General features: G+C 39.5%; 2 protein-coding genes across 7 annotated transcripts in view; both read right to left on the bottom strand.

Annotated features, from left to right (window-relative positions):
* RAPGEF6 (Rap guanine nucleotide exchange factor 6) overlaps positions 1-5,999 on the bottom strand; it is a 222,020-nt gene extending 216,021 nt beyond the window's left edge. For 2 of the 6 annotated variants that reach the window (XM_007461753.1, XM_007461755.1), the window contains exon 1: positions 5,717-5,785. In XM_007461753.1, coding sequence (XP_007461815.1) covers positions 5,717-5,785 — 69 coding nt within the window. Of the gene's footprint in view, positions 1-5,716 lie in introns of all 6 variants that reach the window. The other 4 variants (XM_007461756.1, XM_007461757.1, XM_007461758.1 and 1 more) reach the window with 4 other exon arrangements.
* A 7,485-nt stretch (positions 6,000-13,484) lies between these two features.
* The window catches only part of FNIP1 (folliculin interacting protein 1), a 78,739-nt gene continuing 75,192 nt past the window's right edge, over positions 13,485-17,031 (bottom strand). Inside the window, exon 17 of the mRNA XM_007461752.1 lies at positions 13,485-14,944. Within this exon, the coding sequence (XP_007461814.1) occupies positions 14,866-14,944 (79 nt within the window). The 3' untranslated portion in view covers positions 13,485-14,865. The remainder of the gene's footprint in view (positions 14,945-17,031) is intronic.

The raw sequence follows: 17,031 nt of genomic DNA, 5'->3' as shown, positions 1-17,031 counted from the left end.
GACTGCTGCGGCCTCTCCCGCCACGGAGCACAGACTCCGGACGCGCAGGCTCACTGGCCACGGCCCACGGGCCCCGCCGCTGCGCGGCACGTGGGATCCTCCCGGACCGGGGCACGAACCCGAGCCCCCTGCATCGGCAGGCGGACTCCCAACCACTGCGCCACCAGGGAAGCCCTAGCCCAGTGTTTTGCAACCTTTTTTCATTATCACATCCCTCCAAAGAGTATTTTTCATAATTGCCATCCCATCTCCAATTAAATATTAAGGAATAAGACTGTCAGGTAGAGATGAGTTTTGTGTAGATATTACTACACAAACCATAGTAATAGCTAAGATTTTTTTTTCACTCGCCCCAGAAGACCTAATTTTTGTCCCTTTGGGGATGACATCATCCCCATTGGGAATGCATGCTCTAGCCTTACAGACTGGCTTCTTGTTCTACAAATGTACCTGGCTTGTCACCATTAGTGCTTTTGCTCCTGCTGCTCGCTGCCTGGAATGACCTCCCTTCTGGATATCATCCAGACAGCTATTCACGATATCTAAGCTTTAATTTAAGGCTCCTCCAAGAAGCCTGTCCTTTCCCCACTTGCAGTTGTAAAGTACCCGATCCATACCTTTGTCACTAGTAACCTTAACATTTTACTAATGTTTTCATGTCAGTCTCCTAAGTCACTGAGGAATAGGGACCATGTCCAATTTCTCTCTACAACCTTGACTTTTAGTATTGTGCCTAACATATCATCTGTTAACTGAATGGATAAATTAATGTTATCATCTGCGTGAGGTAACCATACATCTCAATTTGCTGGAGACAGACCTTTAATCTGTTTTCCTGGTATAAATATTAACCCACCTCTTTTAATTCTCAAAAATGATCTGGATGATAACTTATATTGCTAACCTATCTAGGCAGTGGGAAATAATTAAATTCTGAGCAAGAATAGAAGATGATCAGACCCGAGTATTAGAAAGATCACTCTAGCAATAATATGACAATAAATAAAAAGACTCAAGCAAAAAGTCAGGGGTGAAACGATAAAAGTGTGAACTAGGGTAGTACAGCTGGATAGGAAGAGGAAGAGAGAGATTCAAGATGTAAAATCAAACAAGATTTAGTGACCAGTTAGATATAGAGAGGAAGACAGCAGGGGGAATCAAGAGTAAAAACACTAATTTCTGGATTGAGCAACTGGGGCAGTCACCAGCAGAATATTAAAGAGGAGGAATGATGATGGTTTCAATTTGAGACTAGTGATTGAAGAACCTGGAGGACAATTTACTGGTTAGATATATGAATCTAAAGCATATGGAAGGGGGTAACATGCCCTATACAGACCTAGGTGTCAGCCTATAAAAATTAACTGAAGTCATGGTGCAGAATGAGACCACCCAGGATGTACAAAATCAGCAATTCTAATGAACAGAAGTATTATCTTTTTAACATGAGGACTTTAAAAAATTAATTCTAAATTTTGTTCTGTTTAACGTATTTACTGATCATTTAATATGCACAAAACATGGTACTTAGAGACAGAAATATAAGAGAAATAAGGTGTTCATTCCGAGGTAAAAAAGAAAGATTACAGAGAAAGAATGGCACTGAGGGTTTCCCTGGTGGCGCAGTGGCTGAGAGTCCGCCTGCCAATGCAGGGGACGCAGGTTCGTGCCCTCGTCCGGGAGAATCCCACATGCCGCGGAGCGGCTGGGCCCGTGAGCCATGGCCGCTGAGCCTGCGCGTCCGGAGCCTGTGCTCTGCGACGGGAGACGCCACAGCGGTGAGAGGCCCGCTTACCGCCAAAAAAAAAAAAAAAAAGAATGGCATTGAATATGGACTGAGTTCAGAAAAAGCCAAATTCAAGGTCTCAGTTTTGACTGTGGCATCTTTAATTTTGGCATAACGACTCAAAATGAGTACCTTAACAGCTTTTCTTGCTTTAGAGCACTTAGCTTCCCCCAGAGTATTTAAGTCTAAAATTTTCCATTAAAAAAAAAAAAAGATCTTTGTAAGGTGGGAAAGGAAATCAGAGAACTAGCTCAGGAAAGACAATGTGCTGTGGAAGCTGAATCTACAGTAGAAATGGCCAGAAAAGTAAAAACTGTGTTAGAACACAGTTCTAAATGGCATACTTTACAAAAGTTTCCATTCTCAGTGTCTGGCTCACTAGGATTATGCTTGAGTTGAGAGTTTCATGTAAGGACAACAGATGGGTCAAAATAAAAGAACCATTAATTTTGTCCCAGAAACAAACAGAAGAGTTCTTTATTCATTAATTATATGATGCAAACATCTGATTACAAGATTATAAGACACTGATTCTTATCTATTTGTATATTTTTTATAATGCTTTGTACCCAGTACGTATTCAAGGAAAAATAAGCTGAATCAATGCTTTACCTCCTACACACTTTATTGGCTTAGCTTCTAGGACAGCACCACTCTATCCGTTTTTCTTCTCCTGCACTGTTTGCTCCCATGCCTTCTCCTTTGCTGGTTTCTGCTCTTCTCCCCTGACCCTGTAGTGATCAAGTGCCCCAGGGCACTGTCTTTGGTCCTCTTCTATTCCCTTGTACACTCACTACTTCGGTAATTTCATCTAGTCTCATGAGTTTCGACATTATCTGTAAGCTAATAACTATAAAATTTCTATTTCCAACCCAGCCTTCTCTTTAGAAATAATTATAAATTGTATACGCAACTCCTTACTTGACATTTCTAACAGACATTTCAAATGTGACATGTTCAAAACTGAATTTCTGATCCACTGCCCTCCCCAAAACTACTCCTCCTGCAGCTTTCCCAGTTTCTTTTTCTTTTTTTTTTTTTTTTTTTTGCAGTACGCGGGCCTCTCACTGCTGTGGCCTCTCCCGTTGCGGAGCACAGGCTCCGGACGCACAGCCTTAGCGGCCATGGCTCACGGGCCCAGAAACTCCGCGGCATGTGGGATCTTCCCGGATCGGGGCACGAACCCGTGTCCCCTGCATCAGCAGGCGGACTCTCAACCACTGCGCCACCAGGGAAGCCCCTCCCAGTCTCTTTGATGGCAGCTCAAACTCTCTTCAATGGCAACTCCAACACTCCAGTTATTCAGCCCAAAAACCTTGAGATCATGTTCGATTTTTTTTTTCTTCCTCAAAGCACAATCTAATCCATTAGCAAATCGTGTTGGCTAAATCCTGTTTCCATAATTGACTACTACTCACCACCAGCATTACTATCACTTTACTCTGAGTTATGATCTCTTCCCTGCTTTAATGTGATAACCTCTAACTGATGTTCCTATTTCTTTCTACCCTTGCTCCCACACTGTTTATTCTCAACCCAGCAAGTAGTCAGGGGATGCTTTAAAAACTAGGATAACATCATTCCTCTGCTTCAAAATATTTTGGTGGAAAACAAAACCCTCTTTCACTCAAAGTAAAAGTCAAAGAAATTACAATTTAGAAAGTCCTGCAATGATAAGCTCCATCCTACACCACCACTATCACTTCTCTGACTTCATCTCTTACCACTCTTCTCCAGTCACTCAGAGCTCCTTGCTACTCCTTGAATGCACCAGACACGTTCTCATCTTAGAACTTTTGCAATGACTATTCTACTTGGAAAGCTATTTCCCCATATATCCCCATGGCTAACTCTATCACATGAATCAGACTTTAATCAAAATTCATCTCAACCAGGACACCGACTACCTTAAATTGCACCCAGTCCTTGTCCCTTACTTCCAATTCCTTTATCCTGCTCTTTAACTAGCAATTATCAGCTAACATATTATGTAACACACTTGTTTATTATATTTATCTGCCTACTCCCCTCCCCCTTCTGTTAGAATGTAAACACCAATAGGGCATGCCTGTTTTGTTCTCTGATACGTCCTAGTGCACGAAATAGTGCCTTGAACTGGTAAGCTTTCAACAAATAATTGTTGAGTGAATATATTTATAACAGACCCTTAAGAGTCCACTAAAAAGAATAAGGATCTTTTGAAAGCAGGCATGACCCTATGAGAATCTCATCAAATTATTTATCACAAATAGCTCAACACTAGGATTCAATTTATCACTTCTTTATTGATACATCTGTACCCCGAACAAATTCTACACTCATTCAAAAGCACTGCCAATGATGGGACATCCCTGGCGGTCCAGGAGTTAGGACTCCACACTTTCACTGCCAAGGACCCGGGTTCAATCCCTGGTGGGGGAACTAAGATCCCACAAGCCACGTGGCTTGGCAATCAATCAACCAATAAATCAATAAATAAAAGTTTAAAAAGCACTGCCAGTGATTCAAGCAGTTAACAAGTTATGCTGCTAGATGTCAGAGCTCCAGTCTGTGTACTGTGGGCAGCTGTTTAGCATTTCCTTAAACAACGCTGCTGTTCCAGTAAAACAAGATAAAGTACTTACACAGCACACACTGGCCACCATAACTTTGTGAACAGTTTAGAAATTTTCCTAAAGCTCAAAAATAAGCAATTTCAAAGTAGGTAATTCTGTTATTAAAGAAAATTAGGATCTTCCCATTAAAATGTGAATTTATCATAAGTAATACTTAAAAGTAAAACCTACATTATACATTGTAAGCCTTGTATGATACTTTCTAATGATATTAAAACTATGGTAGATTCACCTGTTCAAAGTGAATGCTTTCAATTAACTCACAATGACCTCAAGAATTATCAGAGGAAAATTAAGACACATGGGATTACAAATGCAGGTCTCAAAGAGGACCGTGGAAAGTGGTAGAATTTGCTTTGTTTCTATGCAAAGATCAGGATTTCCAATAACAAAGTTTGACCCAGCAGCTACAATTACAGCTTGACTAATATCATGTCACAAAAGGTCAGCCCAAATTACTGAGACTTACTATGCAAAACATTATAAATCTGAAAAACACAAAAGTGACTTGGGAAGAACTAACCAAAGCACTTCATTTTATATACTGCAATTACACACAAGACAATCCAACAATCCATTCACATTGTTGTTAGTTTTTGCTTTTTGGTTGGAAACATACACCACCCCCCCCCCCCCCGCCCCAATTTAAGCCTCTATAGGGACTGCCAAGGTTAACAGGTTTCAGTTATTTGCCCGAACACCAGCCTTCAGCTCAAGTGAAAATCATTTAACTCAATAAGCAGGTTTTGGATCCAAGCACAAAATACTGTAACATTTCCCAGTGACACAGTCTGAAAAACTACCTCCCCAGAACTTATCTTCAGATACGCATAATTCTCCACCAGAATTCATCATCTGACTGGATGCAAAGTTTTAAACTGATCTTGAAAACTTTATCTTTCTTTAGGCAATTGGACAGCATTTCAAAGAACTTTAAGAGAAGTTATTTCTTAATAACACAGCTGTTATAGTTCACTTACAACTCTTCACAGTCTACCTATCTACGGGACAATCTCAGTCCGAGACCCACATTTTACCCTAAGAAAATACGATTTAGTAATGGTGCTTTTATTATCGAAAACACTGCGAAGTCACCGGCAAGGACGGGTGTGCGGGGAAGGCGGCACAGCGAGCGGGAAAGACGGTCGTCACCCGCCCGCGACAAGGGCCCGGGTCAGGGCCGGGGACTCAGAGAACAGACACCTTGGCAGCAGGTGCGAGGCTCTGGCAAGGGGACAGTTGCCGCAAATTTCGGACCGACAGAGGGATGCTGTCCGTTGGACAGCGGGAGGCGCGCCGGGCCAGCTGGCCTTACCTCGGGCGTCCGCTCGGGCGGCTTCTTCTTCAGCGCCTGCCTAGCTCCGGGGTCCACGGGTGAGTTCATGGTCGCGGCCCCGGCCCCCGTGCTCCCCAGCCTGCCCTTAACAGCCCAAGCGACAGCCCATTCACCCTAGGTAGGGGGGCTACACCCTTTCCCCCTCCCCTGAAGAAGGGAGCTCCAGACTGCGGCGGGGACCCCGCTTTGGCAAACAAACCTTCGCACGGCCCGCCCAGGGCCTCAGCCCACGCGCGACTGGCCAGAGAGAAGCCCGCGCGGGGGCGGAGGAAAGTCGAGTGCGCGTGCGCAACACGCGCACGCGCGCTAACGGGCGCCTAAGGGCGTGACTCTGCAATGACGTAAAAACTGGGGCGGTGCAGTGAAGCCTCCTCCAACCCTTCTTCGTGAGATTTGAAGAAACGTCGCGAGACATCACCCAAGCCCGTCATGGGATCCGCCTCGGAGTTGGGGTTTCCGCCGCTGCAGTTTCCGGTGGGGGGTGCTGAAAACGCGCTGTGACCCAAGAATAGCGTGTTGGGGATCGAACCCGTGCGGCAGGTGTTCTGGGTGGAGAGTTCTGTTTGTGCCAAAATCCGGAAGCTCAGGGCATGGCCAAGCCCGGGGCGGAGCTCCAGGTCTGCAACTCCGACACCGCTCCCTTGGAGAACGTGCGGAAGTCGAAGCGGCCATTCGGCAAACAAGGAAGTTCATACCTTCTCTTCCCTGTCTTCTAATAAAACGAATCTCTTGTGGAAGGGGCCCGCCGAGAAGTACCTGCCTTGTCCAAGACGGACGCCCTGACATCAGGGCAGAGGAACCGAAGTTTCGTGGCCTTGAGCAGGGGTGGGCAGCCACCATGCCTGCAGCCAGCTCGAGTTACTGCTGGTTCGCGAAGTCAGTCTAGACTACGTTCACGTAACCAATGCCCAGGACAGCCTTCCCTCCGCCCAACCCCTTCTCAGGCAGCGGGCCTTAGGGTTGCCTGGCTCAGGAGTGACCGCTCTCTCACTACACTTTACATACTAGTCTTGTTTCCCAACAGGCCGAATAAGGCAAATTAACGTTTATTTACTAGTCCCTTGGTAAGAAAAACATCTCGACTATTCTCTGTGGCAGCCACACACCTGCAGAGGCTGTTTCTGCCTTAAGGTCACTGACAGAATTCCAGAATCCATCGTTCTAAACAGTCCTATGTCAGCGTACAGATAAGCCGTACAGGTTACACAGTTCCTTAGTTTGGAGCCTCATAAGCATGTCCTTTCCACTGAATACATCTTAGTATTTCTTACAGCAACTGACATGGTTCACTAAATAACTCGAAGCGATTTAAGATTATGATGTTATTCACATTAATTTTTAATGACATGGTAATAAAATTATATTTTAGAGTAACAAAAGGGAAAGGAAAGTTCAGGATGCAACATTCACTGTTTCAGGGACCTAGTAATGATGGCTGATGTTAATAAGGGTTTTGTTTTCCGTTGGTCATTCACCTTGCCCAAACCTGAAGTTTACAACATAATATTAGCACATTTTGTTTTTAAGTATAGGACAAAAACCTTACCAGGGAAGTTATGACTCAGCCACTCTGGAAGGAAATTTTCAGTTGATCACAATTGTGACATTGTCACTTTTGTCATTTTTTTGTGTATAAACATATCCTCTCAAAAGTCTGCGTGAGATCACAAAGGTTATCCCTTCCATTTTTGAAGCATGTTTCCAAAGCCACATCAATATTTTGAAAAGAGGAAAAGGCATTAAAGCATGATTACCACGAGCTTGGACTTTAGGGGCAAACATCTGTATTTGTCTTTAATAGGCCATTTCTAGTTAAATGACTTAGTTATTTGATATTTCTAAACTTCAGTTTCCTTAACCGTAAAATGGGAATAGTAAAAGACCTATTGCTTTGGAATTTTCTTAAGATTACATGAGATAATTTATGTGAAGCATTTAGGATGTTGCCTGCACAATCCAGGCACAATACTATTTCTATTACTTTACCTCTAGGAAGTGATTTCTCTAAAGCATACATTCAAATTTGAAGAACTGGATAGGTTTTTCCTTTACTGCTTTTTTAAAAATTAGAACTATTAAGAATCACATTTAAGTATTCATGAAGATGTGGAGCAACAGGAACTCTCACAAACTGCCAGTTAAGTGTCTATTGGGAAACCAGTTAGAAAAAAAAGAAGTATCTAGTAAAGCTGAAACTTAACATACCTTTTGATAGCAAGCCCACTCCTTGATATATGTCCTAAAGAATACCCAGAAAAGATGAACAAAAATGGGCACTGTTCATATTAGCCAAAAATTGGAAATAACCGAATAGTCCATCAACTATAGAATGGGTAAATTTCTGTATATTCATTCAGTGAAATACCACCTACATAGCACATGAATGAATCTCCAACATAATGTTGATAGAAAAAAAGCAAAACAAAATATGGGGTATAATTACACAAAGTTCAAACAAGCAAAACTAAAGTATATCACTTAGGGATGCATACACAAAACTATTAAAAGAGAGCAAGGAAATGTTCACGAAAATCATGTTGGAATTTACAAAAATGAGAAGGGAGAGTATTATGATCAGGATAGGGCATATGGAGGAGGGGTGGAGATCCTGAATTACTGAAAATGATTTACTTCTTGACCTAAGTGATGGTTACATTAGTGTACATTTATTAATTTTATATAATACTTGACAAGAAAAAATTAAGTCTATAAAAGTAACATTAATATAGACCTTATAAGACAGCAACAGTAAAAACAGTATATTAATATCCACAGTAACTATACACACCTAAATTTAAGCATATTTTCAAAATCTATCTTGTCCTTTCCTATCCTGTATTGTGCTTTGGTATGCTGAAAAAAGTGAGGAGACAGTGAGAGCTCTAATAGCTATTTTCAGAGAAAAGCCAACCTCTACGATAGGATTCACCAACATTAACACATATCTGAAACAAAAAAGTAATGGTTCTGAATGCAAGTAATTTACTAAATTATAGGAAAACAAAAAGATGGTTAAGTCTTTAAAAAAAAAAAGTAGCTTAACTACTTACCCTACCTTAATTTTTGTCATTATACTTACCACAACCTGACAGCATAATATCTTTGTCTATCTCCTCCACCAGCAGGAAATATATAAACTTCATAAGAAAGTGTGTGTTATTTACTGACTTATCCCTGGCACCCAGACCCGTGCCCAGCACATAACAGGTGCTCAATCAATAATCTGCTAAATGAACAAATTGATCTATCTAAGGACTAAGCGATTAAGAGGGGATTTTGCTTTTAAAAAGATAGACACTTGATTGCTTTCCAATTGCAAAGAAAGATATCTGGCTAGACAACTGTTCTATTATGCAAAACTGAATACTCATTAGGCACACACAATCATATGGCCATCTTTGCAGAACAACAGCAAAGCATCAAAAGACTGAAGTTAAGAGCACTGGTTTTAATAGCACCTGGAATGGAGTAAGGAATTCAGATTTGGGGTATGCTGGGAAACTGAGTCACTACTAGTTGAAAACTAAGAGCACTTGCTGGCCCAATTTCTATCACTGAATAAGAATCTTTGAGGGTGGAGTCTAGGAATTAATACTTTCCAAACACTATCTAGGTGTTCCTAACATGCAACCAGGTTTGAAAACTACTTTAAACTAACTCAGGTTTTGGACTAGTCTGACCCATCTTAATTCCAACACAGTGAAGGGTACTGACTTGTGAGTGATGAAGCAAATGTATGACACAAAAGTGGCATCACAAGTTTCTTGAGGAAATAATATCTTCTTTATATTTACACAACAACACTTCAACAAGGTTATTCCCCTTGAGACAATTTAGGTAACACTGCTTTTATCAATAATTTTACTTTGACTGTTGAGGTGAATATAAAGACATGTTTTGGGACTGTCCTTGTTACAATGGTCACTTGGAAAGGAAGGAATCTCCAGCCTCTTCAACTTAATACTCTCCTTAAATACAGTTATACCTAGGGGAGGTCTAATCAGATAGTGCTAACCTGGGCAGAGAGCTGTCTGCAACCTGATGAAGGGATAGGTCTAGGCTCATACTTTTACGAAAAGGAGAGTCCCTTTTAAAGGAAACGTTATAAGGGGACCAAATCCTGGGGTGTTGGCAAGAAGGAAGCCCCTGACCCGAGCATATGCTTTAAGACCAGAAGTTCTCCTGAAAAAATAATGGATGGAAATTTCATCCATTTAAAAATCTCTTGCTAAAAATTTCTTTAAAAAAATTTAAAAGAAATTTCTTTAAAACTCTTTTGGATTGCCTGTATTTTCTTTTCTTTAGGGACGTTTCAAATCTTAACTCTACAGCAAACATGGCCAAGTCTACAGTCTGCACTATAAAGCAAGGACAGGAAGCATTACAGTCTCCAACTTCCCCCTTTTCTATCTGCCTAAGTCCTTCTCACTAAGAGTTACAATTCCCCAGCCCCCAGTGCACCTTCAGCTCATGTTTGGTCCCACTTGCCATCCCACCCCTACACCTCCTACAATGGCAAAGACAAACAAAGAAATCTTAGGTATCTTTACAACACATCTGTCACCACATCCTAGTTGGAAACATTCTGTTCTGAGGCAGGAAAGACTATATGACCTCAGATTAAATTCTCTGTATTTCAGTTTCTCATTAGCAGAATCGATGCTTCTCAGAAATGTTGCAAGATTTCTTTAAATTTTTATCAGAGCACAGCACATATAAACACAGGTAATTAAAAACCTCTAAACTATCTGGTAAATGCTTCCCAAATACCTGATACTTCCTTTCTGCTTTAAAACAGTGCACTTAGTCTCTTCAGTCGAATGTAAGAGTGATAAATGTAAAATAATACAAAAACAAGCACTGCAAAAAGCCCCTGGCCTAATCCTGCCTCCTGGTGTAACTCTGCCCAAATCAACCAAAACCTGAGTAAGGCAGCTTCCCAACAGCCTGCTCAGGGTTGAATCACTGCTGCAGAGCAGGTGCTAAGGACTGATGGAAGAGGTGACTTCCCTACAATGCAGATGAAGACGACAGACTTGCTCAGAGGGACATGCAAATCCGTGAACAGAACAAGATTAGAATCCAAACCAACAGGCCAATTTTTTGTTTAATTTTAAAGTCAGGGGCTTCCCTGGTGACGCAGTGGTTAAGAATCTGCCTGCCAATGCAGGGGACACGGGTTCAAGCCCTGGTCCGGGGAAGATCTCACATGCCGCGGAGCAACTAAGCCCGTGCGCCACAACTACTGAGCCTGCACTCCAGAGCCTGTGAGCCACAACTACTGAGCCCATGTGCTACAACTACTGAAGCCCGCGCGCCTAGAGCCTGTGCTCCGCACAAGAGAAGCTATTCCTCATTGCCTTCTTAAGGCAATGAGAAACCTGCGCACGTCAATGAAGAGTAGCCCCTGCTCACCACAGCTAGAGAAAGCCCATGGGCATCAACGAAGACCCAATGCAGCCAAAAATAAATAAATAAAATAATAAAGTCAGTAGTAATTTTAATTAGAAACAATGTTCTTGACAGGTTTACATGGCTTCTTCTAGTTTTAAATGATTGTTATTCAGTTTGTTTTCACAAAAGCATTTAAAGAAAATTTCAATTTGTCATTGTGAAGATTAGGTCAAATGTAAGAATATACCATATTTTTTGGTTACTACACTTTAACTCAAAAGAATATATGTTAGGACTTCCCTGGTGGCGCAATGGTTAAGAATCCGCCTGTCAATGCAGGGGACATGGGTTTGAGCCCTGGTCCGGGAAGATCCCACATGCTGCGGAGCAACTAAGCCTGTGCGCTGCAACTACTGAGCCTGCACTCTAGAGCCTGCAAGCCACAACCTACTGAGCCCACATGCTGCGACTACTGAAGCCCGCGCGCTCTAGGGCCTGTGTGCCACAACTACTGAGCCTGCGAGCTGCAACTACTGAAGCCCACGCCTAGAACCCATGCTCCACAACAAGAGAAGCTACCGCAATGAGAAGCCTGTGCACCGCAACGAAGAGTAGCCCCCTTTCAACACAACTAGAGAAAGCCCACGCACAGCAACAGACCCAACGCAGCCAAAAATTTAAAAAATAAAGAATGTTAAATTTCCCCCAAAATAAAATAGATAGGAGCTGTACAGCAAAGGCTAGATAGATTACCTAGCAACCATAGCACCCCAAAATTACTGAGCATTTGGAGTGTGCCAAGCATTGAGATAAATTTTTGACATTCATTATTTCACTTGACTCTCACAACAACCTCATAAAGTAGATTCTACTAAGTTACCAATACAGAAATTTAGGACTAGAGAAGGACATTATGAACAAGGCCACATGCCTAGAAGTGTCACATTTGGGAAAACAATCCAGGTGGGCCGGCACCAGAATCCATGTTACATATACCTTATTAAATGTGAAAGAAAGAACATCATCCATCAAATTGACATGTGTATTTATTGCACAAATATCCCCTAGAACTGGGAGGTTATTATAATACAGACGTACATTTGAGAAATGTATACAGAACAAGAAACAAGTATTTACATTTTACATCTCCCACCATCTAAATAACTTAAAGCATAACAATCTCATAAGACATCTACCAGAAGTAGGCATTGTGTAAAATCTGTTTTTTTTTAAAGTGGTCATCCCCAGTGTATGCCAATTGCAACAAAATGAAATCTGTGCTAGTATGTTTATTGCACTTAACATTTTCAAACTCAAAATTAAGACATATTAATAAAAGCCAGGAATATTTAAAATCAAACCAATTAGTTTATATACAGGAAAAATTAGTTTAAAATCTATAATGTAAAAGATCCCTTTTTCAACTCCTGTTGCAACAAATAGGTTTTTAAAATGTGTAACATATATCTATCTGTACCGTAAGAAGTTGAAAAAAATTATTTTGAACAGGCCAAAAATTCTTTTCACATTCATCATTATGATCACACTTTAAAGAAGTAGCAGCTCATTCCTTGGGCTTTGTGTAATGCAAGAATGACTACTGACGTAGGAGCAGAAATTAGAGAAGAACTGCAAATTATAAAACTCAGGAATCGTATAAGGATTGATGATTCTATAGGAAACTATAGGCCTTTTCCTTTCAAGCAAAGCTTAGTTTTAAGAATTACAGTAGCATGAGCCATCCGTTTATTGAAGACTAGATTTCCTAAATGGTAATTTATTAGAGATTTCAAATAGATAGGACTGTGAATAGTTCAATGATTAATTTAAACAATAACACACATAAAAAAGACACTGTCTACCTGCTACATATCCTGAACTACAATTTAAAAAAAAAATGTACAGTGGCCATAAATGATCTTTTCTATATTCTGAATTCTGCTAAAGAGATTGATTCATAAAATTCCAAACAACAGATGAGAGAAGAACTTCATTAATGAATAGACTAAAAAAATTAAGCTAACGAAAATGCATCCATAAACACTCTTTGACAGCAAGTCATCCATGGAAGACTCTGGTACTAACTGGGACCAGCTGATAGGACACAGGGGCCAAAGCAATTGCAAGCACACCAATTTCAGGTTTACATTCCATTAAAATAACCATTTCTTCTTAGTCTAGCTGGAGATTAGAGTAAGACAAAATGTGACCCAATGTTATAAATTCAAGGTCAAAGACTAAATAAACCACAGAAATCTTCCTTAATTATTGAAAACTTAAATAGCAAGAACAGATGCATTATAGACAAAATGTACCTAGAAACAGAATGAGCAAGTGGTTTTCTGTTTTAAGCTAATCAACTAATTATGATGAAAATAGTTCATGAAAGCAGAAACCAGCTTCACTTCTAGCATTAAAAGCATCTTAGACCAGATAAGTAAAGGATAAACTATAATGTAGTATTTCAAGTAAACTGAGGTAGTAGAGCATAATGAAAACTTTATCTACCCATCTTTCTATTTACATTACTTACAAGAGTTTGGTTCCATATTAGCCTTTCTCACAAGCAACACTCTACAATATATACAAAAACAATAACAACTGAAAAGTTGAAATCTTTGAAAAAAGTTAGCTTTCGGAAGAGAGGAGCTATTAGAGAAAAAAAACAATCTTAAGAGTTAATGAGTTCTTTTAGTGTAAACTGAATATTATGAAGCAGTGAAACAAATATTCAGTTCCTATGGGTTCAAGAAGGGCTGATACCGAAACCAAGGGCCTCGGCTACCTGAGCACTTTTAAAGAAAATAGTATTATTTCTGCCAATGCTTTGGTGCAATTTTTAATCCTAATTTTAATTTATTAAATTAAATGCAAATACGTAAATATTAACATTTATAAGAATTAGCTTATACTTATAAACAAAACAAATGGTATAAAGTAGTATTCTTATTTTGGGAATCTACATTCCTCAGCCTTAAAAAAAGATTGGCTTTACTTATATTTTAGGGTGTGTGAAACAGAAAAATCACCAGAAAGTAATATTTCAACATTATATACAATTAATCCTAGTTGAAAATATATTTTTTAAAAAGGCATGTTTACCAATCTTGTATTTCTACCTCTGCTTTTTTAAAAAATAGATACATATGTACACTTGGATGGATAACATAACACAGATTTATATGCTTTATTCTGAGTTTATTCCAATTAACAAGCTGTTTAAAATACTTTGAGAAATACCCAGAAATCAGCTATTTTGAATTGAAAAACAAAAAAACACAAATAAAGTTTCATAGATCTTTGTACCTTAGAAATAAAGAATTAAAACTAATGAAATGACTCTTTCTGAGCCATTTAATCATGAGATATCCATTCCTCCTACTTATGGGTTGTGGCAAGACTGTAGTGATCATAATGAAATTCCTCAATGTTATTCATTTTGTAGAAACGTCGAAGTTACACTTTGGCTTCTTCAAATGCTTTCCCCCCAAATGCTGTTTTTAGTTTCACTTGGTTAAAAATCTGCCACCATCCAGAAGTCCAATCAAAATGAAAAAGCCATCCAGTGATGACACAATATGCACTGCAATGCAGAATACCCTACCCACCCAAGTGACTGACTCATTCAGATGAAGGTCTGAGAGAGAAAAAAAATTGCCATAAATGCATGTTGTGACTGCTTCCTTGGTTTCTACTTAACTTTCCACCAAAGTTAATTTCCAACAGCCTTTCTGTTAAAGTAGTATCTGAGCAACATATGGAGAGTGAGTGCTTGCTACAGCAGCCAGAAGAGGAAGATCACTGGATTCAATCCTGAAATTTAAAAAAAAAATCTCAGTTCAGGTTTATTCCTACAGGCAATGACTGCTATCTATAAGGTCACTATACATCTCCACTCAAGGAGCATGGCCACCCTGGCCAAAAGGAAAAGGCTAAAAGAACTGAAGATAATGAAAATTAGAAATTTTTCAGTAAGTAAAAACCGTGACTAAAGATTTTTAAAAAAGAAAGCCTCTGAAACCCAACAGTAACAAAGTCATGAATGCAGGAAACCATCTCACTGATGTGCTGATGGACCATGAATCAGGGCAAGGGATAATGTCTAAGAAATACCACATAGGGACTTCACTGGTGGCGCTGTGGTTAAGAAGCCACCTGCCAATGCAGGCGACACAGGTTTGAGCCGTGGTCCGGGATGATTCCACATACCGCGGAGCAACTAAGCCTGTGCACCACAACTACTGAGCCCACGTGACACAACTACTGAAGCCTGCGTGCCTAGAGCCTGTGCTCCACAACAAAGAGAAGCCACCATAATGAGAAGCCCGCTCACCACAATGAAGAGTAGCCCCCGCTTGCTGAAACTAGAGAAAGCCCATGCCCAGCAACGAAGACCCAACGCAGCCAAAAATAAATAAATAAATAAATTTATTTTAAAAAAATATATTATATAGTATAATAACAGAATAATAGTGTGCAGCCATATTGTTTTGGATACAAATGTTTCTATAATAAGATTTACTGGGAAGACATAATGGAAGCCTCTTAAAAATATAACCTACCACAAATAGCTTATAGGAAAAGAAAAATGGCCAATAAATATCAAAATAAGTTAATGCAGACACACTCCTGGTTAGAGAATAAATCTGAATAAAATCAGATTTCATTTTTCAGCTAGTAGCTTGGCGAAGATTAAAAAGTTTGGTAATAAATAGCAGTAAGAAGAGTGTGCTTCCCACTGTTCATGAAAACTTATTCTGGTACTTTCTGGATAGCATTTACTATTACTGTTAAAATACCAACAATTTAATCACATATGGCCTTTAATTCAAAAATTCTACATCAAAGAAATTTATCCTACAAACCTCAAAGGTTTATATTTATTCCAGCATTGATTTGTAACAGCAAAACACTGAAAATGAATTCCACCATATAATGGAATGCAATATAGCCATTAAAAATGATATAGATCAGTATGTGTGGTATGTGCTTAAATGAACAAACATTCAAGATACATTAAAAGGCAAGCTGCACAAAGATATATAGAGTACAAATTAATTTATATTTTTAAACCTACACATTTAAAAATTCTGTAAGAAGAAACAATCCATTAACTGTGTTTGACTGAGGACTGGAAGTTGAGGAAAAGACTTACTTTTCACTTTATGCCAAAATGCACTGAAACTTTCATTATATGTACATTACTTTAAAAATTAGTTTAAATTTTCTAAAAATAAAGGCATTACATGCAGAGAATCATCTATTTCCAATCTGGATAATAAGCAATAACATTAATGAAAGAATTTAATTTGGTTTCAAACATACAGTAGCAACTCGATGTTGGTTCTTTCTCCCTTCATAAAAGCTGAAATTAGACAGAAGTTCTAGCTTGTTTTAATTTATTCAACCAGCATTTCAAGAAATAATTTTCACACACAAAGTGGACATAGAACACAGGGAAAGTGACCACAGAACATAATGAAAGGGGCTATACTATGCCTCTCACCGATTTCCTGTTTGCCCTTCAGTTAGCATTTTAGATAACTAGCTTCTTCCCAGGAATAACTTCAGAGTATAAAGACATAATATATAGATAATGGGGAAGGAGTAATAATATGTAGATAATATACCATCATCCATAGCATGCCATTACTTCAATCAGATCATTTGGATGGCTGAGCAGATGCTGGGAATGATGAGTTTACAACATATTTAATAAATAAAAACGAATACTTACTTATTTTTTTCTAATGCAAAAATTTAGACTTTAATTCCTTTTTATTCGACTATATTCTCAACCTACTGTAATTGCACAAGAGAAAGTGCATTTCAGATCAGTGTAGGACAGGGTTCTGCTTTTATACTGTATACAACAGGGGTCCCCAACCAACAGGCCATGG

The sequence above is a fragment of the Lipotes vexillifer genome, unplaced genomic scaffold (assembly GCF_000442215.2).
Source record: "Lipotes vexillifer unplaced genomic scaffold, Lipotes_vexillifer_v1.1 scaffold724, whole genome shotgun sequence".
Classification (NCBI taxonomy): domain Eukaryota; kingdom Metazoa; phylum Chordata; class Mammalia; order Artiodactyla; family Lipotidae; genus Lipotes; species Lipotes vexillifer.
Note: the sequence above shows the minus strand (reverse complement) of the source record. Positions and strands in the feature narration are given on the sequence as shown.